Source organism: Austrofundulus limnaeus, unplaced genomic scaffold (assembly GCF_001266775.1).
Source record: "Austrofundulus limnaeus strain Quisiro unplaced genomic scaffold, Austrofundulus_limnaeus-1.0 Scaffold41, whole genome shotgun sequence".
Classification (NCBI taxonomy): Eukaryota; Metazoa; Chordata; class Actinopteri; order Cyprinodontiformes; family Rivulidae; genus Austrofundulus; species Austrofundulus limnaeus.
In genome coordinates, this window is record NW_013952443.1 from 264,577 (window position 1) to 273,134 (window position 8,558).

The following is an 8,558-nucleotide window of genomic DNA, read 5'->3' on the forward strand; positions in this document are numbered from 1 at the left end:
TTATTCACAAACACATTTAGTCTCCTCTTAAATACAGACCACATATTTCTGACTCAGAACCAGAATTTTTAATATTAATTTTAAACCAAAACTGAACAAGAATTTGTCACGAAAAGCAAAAATTCACATTCACAACTATTGTAAAATGTCAGAAAAAAATTAAAAATTGACATTTTCTCAGCATCCATTGTAGCTGGCACTTCATTCATTCACAGAGATGATTTCCTAACTTTGTTGCAAAATAAATAAATAAATAAATAAATAAATAAATAAATAAATAAATAAATAAAGACGATCTTTGCTTTAACTGGGGGTGTATCCACTGGGAATTAACAGCCTTCAACATATTGAAACACACACATGTTTAACATGTGATGCTAAATTATAATTGAATCTGTATCTTAACTACAGTATATATAGTGTGAATTATACTGTAGGTCAATATTGTTTCCTCTTAAAAGTACTAAATAACAAAACATGCCTTTTAAGAGATTAAAAAATGTCAACTTTAGKATTATTCCATTAAGTGCTGGAATTCAGACAGCTAAGCAGAAAGACATTTACCTGCGTCTGGTAGCCTTGATGACTCGTGTGCAAAGATTCAAAGCCTGAATGTGTCAGCACTATTTGTTCGTCAACAAACAGCAGTGAATCTTCAGAGACTTGATTATTTGCCAAAAGCTCAGTGAAACTGAACATTTTAATTAATAGAAGAGCTACTTCAAAATATATCACTCTTGGGGGAAAAACTGCACTCGTTATTCTATTCATACGTTCAATACTTTCAAATGTGGACAAACAAAATGCTGCCCAGGAAATGAAATCAACTTTTTATTTTGTTTTCATGTGAATGCCAACTGGTGGCTCCAGGGCGAAAACCAACCCGGAAGTGAAGTGTGTTGAAGTTTGGAAACTGTTGATGGTTTTTAAGTTTTAGCTCATCTCTTAGTTGTACAGTATGTACAGGAGAGACCTGAGCCACAAACAGATCAACATACGTATCAGCAAAYGCCACAATATTTCACATTTTATGATGTTGAATGGTTTGATTTCATGATAGATTCAATCCATTCCTGTTCGTCAAATAAAGTAATTCTGTCAGTGTTTTCAGCACTCAGTGTGGAAATTATTTGACATACACTGCTTTTCATTTTCCAATCCCATTTTGGTTCTAAAATTGTTCAAAAAAAGCACAAAGAAATGAAAACAAATAAACCAATTAGGAACATTTCAACGACAAAACAACACAAAGACCACTAAAAAGCAACCAAAAAATCACAGATCCTGACAATATGGTATTCATGGTTTTCAATTTAGAATCAAGGTAACCTAACAGAAATAGTAATGGGAAATGTGTTTTTTTATAAACACTTAACACAACACCACAAAAAAGTAATGTGACAGAACTTGCAAAAGACATAATGAAATCTTTGTGCCTTTTGTCAGTAAAACATTACTGTTCCCATGAGGCTGCTCAGAAGAAGAGGAAAGGAAGCAGCAATTTAGCTCTTGAGCAACCATGGGACACTAGGCTGTAAAGCAAGTTGACAATCTAATCTATATCTAGGTTACTTTTCCCCATTTATAACACTTAAGTATTGTGTCTGTTGTGCAGTTTTCATTTTAATATTTGTGAGGTTACAGAAAGAAAATTTACAAAAACCTATTTTGAATGGCTGAAAGAACAAGGATCTGCACTAAAGATGACAAGAAAGTGGAAGCATGTTTGACTGAAAACGTCTGGGCATTTTGTCATGTCACAAAAGGTAATAAGATATGAGCTGCATCTCTGCCATTTCAAATTTGCGAGTAACAAATTGAATGTGTGGTTAGTTATGTTTTTTTAAAGTCAGAAACTTTTATATCCTCCTTTATATTCACTTTACCATTTTGGTATTCAATTTTTTAGAAAGCTTTCAAAATAAGATAATTTTCTAATTGCAAGAATACTTTTTTGTAAGCCATTATTACTTCCTCATTAAGTAAAATACAAACAGAAGTGTTAAACTTGACTAAACAACAAGAATTCTTGTGGAAAAGATCAATATGTGGATTCTTTCTCCAGTGATGTAACCCTGGATGTCTTCTGAATAACCCTAAAATATAAGATCAGAAAATTTTAAATACTGTTTTRATCAAATCAGGTATTAAGCTCCAACAGTATAATAATCATTTATAATGTTTGCCTAAAAACACAAACGGGTGATTTCTCAGCATTTCATTCAAGCAGCATCTGCTTCAAATCACCAACACTGTTGACATGACATGTATTTCAGGCACCATAAACAAGGTCTTTTTTTAATAAATCTTGACTTGAAAGGAGAAGTKGGTAAAGAAAAGTGATGATTGGATCAATGAATGGATGTTTCACACTTTTTTTTTGTAAGGGGCTAAATTTAAACAATTTATGGTTTCTCTGCTCACGTCTTTAGTAACACATTAACTTTCAAGCATTTTCATTGGAAGCAGTGATATCAAAGCAGTGAGAGTAACTTCAGTCGACCACAGTTTGCTGATCAAAGGCCAGMGTTTGTAAATTTTAACTTCAGCCTGAGCTGTGATGGGAGAAAATTATATATTAACCAATAATACTGTGATACAAAATGTTGGTCGTACCACCCAGCACAAGTTTGCGATGTAATAATGGACCGCAAATACATTTCTGTAACTTGCACCAAGCATGAATAACCCTAGTAAATTTTGTTGAATTTAACAGTATTTCTATTCATTCAATCATTTGTGAAATTTAGTCATAAACTGAATGAAGATTTCTCAACATATTTATTTTGACTTCTTTTTTTGGAGCTGAATTTTGAAGGACAAGATTGTCCTTTCACTTTGCTCTGTCCTTTATTCTTGAAAGAATGAGCAGCCGTGGTTTTGGCATGAACAAACAAAACAGAGGGATGGGTCACACAATAATAGATCACAGGGTTAAATGGGTTTGGGACCTTAATCTCAAAGCTATGTGCTTGTTTTTGAAATAAATAGAAGATTACACAACAAAAATGCTTTTTAAGCGTAAATGTCTATTATTCCATGGGGAAATGGCACCTTTTATGGCAGAGTTTTAGACTAAGGTCAACTTGTAAWGAGAAATGACTAAATTGTTGCCAGTTTGGTCAAACCTAAAAGAAAATTTTCAGGCAATACTGCAAGATATTTTGCCCAGAGTACGTACAGTATGTGAATGAATTGCAGTGATGCCCCATAAAGTTGTGTTTCACAGTACCTGTGTGGGGTGTAGCTGCTAACTGTTTAGCKCTCATGTGTTTTTGTTTGGGTTCTACTGCATTATGATGCCAGTCCAAATGCGCTGTAGGCCTTTTCTGGACCGCATCCAGTATTTGCGTTTTTCCACAATTCGTGGGTACTCTAAGAAAGTAACCCTTGCCAAAATTGTGAGATTCACCAATTTAAAATCAATTGATTCATAGCCATTTCTGTGTTTGTTAGTACTGACCGGCATCTGCACCTTAAAATCTTTCTAGTGGGTCATGGCATATTTTTCTAACAGGCAAACAGAGCAGATTACATATTGGCAAAATGTTAAACAAGGATCTTGCACAACCTGTTAAAGCTCAGAATATGTTGGGAATCAGTCTCTGCTACTATGCCAAAGTTCATGTCAATATCTGTAAATTTGATGGTAGTTATATAAATATTTTAGTTATTGATAGAGACAAAAAACACAGGCATAAACACAGATATAGAGACAGCCAGCAGTCGAAATACAGTAACTATATGTGTTTATGTATATGTGTAAATGTGCATTGGTATATGTACATTACTATATATCACATSTGTATATTGTGGGGTTGTTTTTGTTTTTGTTTGTTATCTTTTATTTTCCTTTCATTATTCTTCTCGGCCTCTCCTGTATTAAGCTGCAGTAATGTGCAAATTTCCCAACTGTGGGATCAATAAAGTTTTATCTTATCTTATCTTATCTTATCTNATCTTATCTTATCTTATCTTATCTTATCTTATCTTATCTTATCTTATCTTATCTTATCTTATCTTATCTTATCTTATCTTATCTCTAAAAAGAAACTGGAAAAGTTAGAAATGTTTCAAAACAGCCACTAGTCCTAACTTCTAAATGATAAATGAATGATAACTGATGAAGAATACACTGAATCAAATTGATTAGATAACTGTTTTATCTGCTAATTTTAGTTTTGATTGGGTACAACGATCCAACAAGCAAAATTATGAAAAACAGATTTTCCATAYGTCCCGAAGAGCCGACCGATTTCAATGAAAGCTTGTTTCTATCGAGTGAGCCCGCGGAATCTGTTATTGATTGGTTTCAGTGCATGTGGGGGCACTGTTCTGTGATTGCTACTGTTGCACATTGTAAATTGAAGTAGTCAACGCACCAGTAATTGGGACATTAGTTTTTCCTACAAAATTACACATTCCCTCTCCCCCCATTTACACCTATTATATTTAACCCAAATTAAAGGAGTGTCAACATTTTCTCCCTGATGATAAATATATTTATCCATGAATTCCAAGCAAACACATGACACACACACAGTCAGAGAGAGAGAGAGAGAGAGAGAGAGATAAACAACATATTCCTGGCACACTCGAGTACTTGGTCATTGAGTGCTCCACACTGACAAACGGTCTTCTCTTCTATTCATTCTGGACTTACTTGTACACTTTTTGATGCCAGATCCTTTCTTCACAGCATGTCGACTTAGCTTGCACTGGAAGTTGTTCTCCCAAAACTCTGCAAACCAGATATTCCTTCTGTTGTTCTCCAACGTTCGACTGATAAAATATCGATCAAAACCTAGAAATGAGGAACAGAACTTAATGTTTCCTTTTTACACCTTAGTTGAGTGCTGCGTTATAAGATGTTTCCTTAACAGAACTTTCTATTTGATGCCATTTATATGCAGTTTATTGTTAAGCAAATAGTTTTTTTTTCTCACACTCAGATAATAATTTCCCATTATAATGATAATTCAGATCTTTTGTAATATGGTTTTACATGGGGTCGGAAAGGTTATGGACAATTATGAACTTATCTGTTTTAAGTAGTTCACGCAAATTTTCACAGCAAGGAAATTTTTAAGATTTATGTTTTAGAACCAATACACCCTAGTCCTGTCGTCTTTCAGTGTATCAATGTGTCAGTCAGTTTTATCAGAATTAAATTTTATTTTACTCATCTAAAAATAATTAACAACAAATATGCTAATAGTTAGTCATAATTTTTCCACAAAACCCAGAACAGAATTTTGAGCTATCTTTTTGCAAAAAAAAAAAAAAATTCAGAATTAATACGCAAGTAATATATGCCATTCCTTTATTACAGAGCTATTCAATTGGTGGCCAAGTGACTTAGTTTGCCCCCACCCTAAAAAGTGAAATTTATTTATACTTAACTCAATATCAAAATAGATATTTGAATACCCTTGCTTTTTATGAATTGAAGATGTGAATATTGTGACAAACAGAGTCATAAACAGCCATGTCACAGATCTTATTTAATTGATATCAAATTAAAGAAAATGCAGCAAAAACATCACAGTTTGACTGTTTTTTTTTAGCGTCTGTCTCCATTAGGAACACCAGCAAAGGAGAAAGTATCTAGTGGGAGGAACTAAAGGGCAATAAGATGAGTCAAGCATGTGCATTTGGGGAACTCTGATATTTAAAAGCATCTGTAAATTCAGTCACTAAATGTACATTGCTACTGAGTGATGTCTAATTTATTTACCAACTCAGAAATTTGTAATAAAAAGTAATCAACTAAAAATGTTGTCATTAGGGGCTAACTTCGTGATGCTTCTCAGTAATTCAGACAGAAAAAAAGAAGTTAAGTAGGTCCTCTGGACCAAGAAGAACCCATCCAGAGGACCTACTTAATTATTACTTTTTGATCAGGTGATAACCATTTTTCATACAAAGGTTCAAACTCATTCACAAGTTATTTGTATTATATATGTACATTATATATGTACAACAGTAAAATCTGACTAAATACCTTTTCTGTATGCTTGATGTGGCTTACACAGTGCAAAGAGGCAATGCATTCTCTTTCAATAAATAACAATTTACTTTATAAAAATAAGTCATTTAAAATGTGCTATGAAGTCATGTGATGTTAACGTGAATACCTTTAATAGATTGYCGTTTTGGTAGGATGGTGACGGCACCTTCTGCCATTTCTTCATGGTTCAGTATCGGAGTAATTTTGGATCCCCAGCTGTCTGAGCCGACCCAGATGAAATGTCCTGTTTGATTAGCTCTTTTAGCTGCTTGAAGAAGACGCCTTTGGGAAAGAGGGGGGAGGGGGTGCTTTTAAATAACGTATTACTCCAGTATTATATCATATTCACATATAGTAAAACTGTATATCAGCTGTGACAGCATGGTTCATTTTAAATGCACCATAAAATGAGAGTCTAGCTGCTCTGGAGCTTGCTGCTTGGGTGGAATTCTCAATTTTGAGTTTGGACAAAGATGCATAAAATTATTCCTGTGAGGTGAAGTTCAGGTGGCAGAAATACACTTATTTATTTATTTATTTATTTATTTATTTATTTATTTATTTATTTATTTATTTATTTATTACATTTGACCAGGCCTGCTGCAAAGAGTTGTCAGTTTGGGGACTAATAAAACCATCATTACTGACTCATACATAATTATGAAGGTGAGGATAAAAAAGTAAAAATAAATAAATAAATGGAACCACATGCTGTGCCAGAGTAGGGTTTTAATAAACGGGATGGTAAAGTTAGAAGCAGAAAACAGTTAAAACTTGACATTCTGATGATGGTGCAGCGGAGGCAGGAGCTGTTTGAGCATTGTGATGTAACAAAAATGCCACTTTGACTCTGATTTTTAACTAAATGACCTTCAGAGTCAATGTGTTCAGACTGTAATTTTACTATTATAAATCTTTACTATACCCTCCTAAGAATTATACATTTTTATTTTACAGTACTGCTTTAAAAAATGTTAGCCTCACAATTACCCAATTAAACAACCTTAAAAAGGGTATGAAAAAACATACTGAAAATGCAGAGAAGTTTTGTATTCTCATGTCATCCCCCCAAGAACTTTTAGGAACATTTCAGAACCACAGAGTTGTGCGAAAGACAGTTTTGACTCTAACCAAGATTTGTTTAGAGCAACATGCTCTCCATAACGTCTGCAGCCAGAGGCTGCAAAACATGTCCTGCTTATTTCAGTAGAATAGGTGACTTGGTTTAGCCTGGTAAAAACCAGACTTTTGTCCTTCACTTTGCTTCGTACAGAGGGTCTGGACTCACGGCTATTGAGAAGCGATTTCTTGCAGGAGGCGTGGCCTCTGCTGAAGTGTGTGTGTGTGTGTGTCATTGTGAAGAAGGCTACGCTAAGAAGCTAATCGGAAATCACGTGTGCTGTAAACAACCCTACTGAGGGGAGAAAAGTACCGAGCCGAACAAGACGACTGTAAATGAGAGCTGCTGCTTTGTCAGACAAATTAATTTAATTTGTAAGCCTTATCAACACAGACTGGCTTCATTCACTTCCTCCACTGCCATATGCTAAAATAACTAGCAGAAACTGCGCAGAACATCAACGTCATTCAAAACTCCCCCTTCTGTTTGTTGATTGGCCCAGGTAAAATAAACTACAAGCAGACACTGCACAGAAAATTGACGTTCTCTTCTCTGATTGGTTTGGCAAAAAATCTGTCAGCGAAATGGGAGAAGTCCCAGACAGAGCAGTGAAGGGAAACTAGAACTGAGCGGAGCAGCATAGGAAGGCAAGGGCCAGGCTAGACTTGTTTTGTTTTGTTTTGTTGTTGGTTTTTTTTGACAATGTTTTACTTAGCGTAAACATTTGATATTTTGCACATTTGATTTGTGGTTGTGCTAAAGCCTCCTAGTGAAATTCTGATGAAAAAAKAGCAAAATACAGAAGTTTTGAAGCACCCCTAATTTCTTTACACGGTTTTCCTGACCTTTTATAGAGAAAATTCTCGTTTTAATATTTTGAAGTGGTTTTGAAAAACTTTCCCTTAAGTCTTCTTTTGTTGGACTCAAACTGTTTTATGTGCAGTGGCTGTGTTTGTCCATTACAGCACAGGGCAGTGTGTACTTTAAAATATGCAAACTTTAAACTGGAGGACAAAAGCAGGTTAGACCTAAAAATATTTGCAGTAGACAAACAATATATGAATTTCACATCTCTAAAAAATAGAAAATTCAAAACATTGAAGACCTGACACAAAAGTTTGGAGATCGCTGTGTGCTGGGTTTGGAAATCCCACTGTTGGGGCTAAAATATTATTTTTATGCATTACACAGTATTTTCTTTGGTTTCATATATTTATTTGACTAAAAATATAAGAACAAAATAACAAAAAGCTAAAAATTCAGTTTAAAAGTGATTGTTTGCCCATTTGTCTATTCTGCTTTGAATCAAAACTGGTTCATCCGATGAGTTTAGGAGCTTTTTTATGCCTGAATGATTTTTGGAGTTAGCTTATCAAACAAATATTCCTGAGAAAAAAATTGTAGGTTTTTTTAGAAACCCTACAGTGC

At 34.3% G+C, this 8,558-nt stretch overlaps 1 protein-coding gene across 1 annotated transcript in view; it reads right to left on the reverse strand.

Moving 5' to 3' along the window:
• The window catches only part of LOC106516759 (metabotropic glutamate receptor 4), a 228,961-nt gene that overhangs the window by 33,923 nt on the left and 186,480 nt on the right, over nucleotides 1-8,558 (reverse strand). Inside the window, exons 6-7 of the mRNA XM_014007266.1 lie at nucleotides 6,138-6,292; nucleotides 4,664-4,804 (exon numbers count right to left, since the gene is read on the reverse strand). Of these exons, the coding sequence (XP_013862720.1) occupies nucleotides 4,664-4,804; nucleotides 6,138-6,292 (296 nt within the window). The remainder of the gene's footprint in view (nucleotides 1-4,663; nucleotides 4,805-6,137; nucleotides 6,293-8,558) is intronic.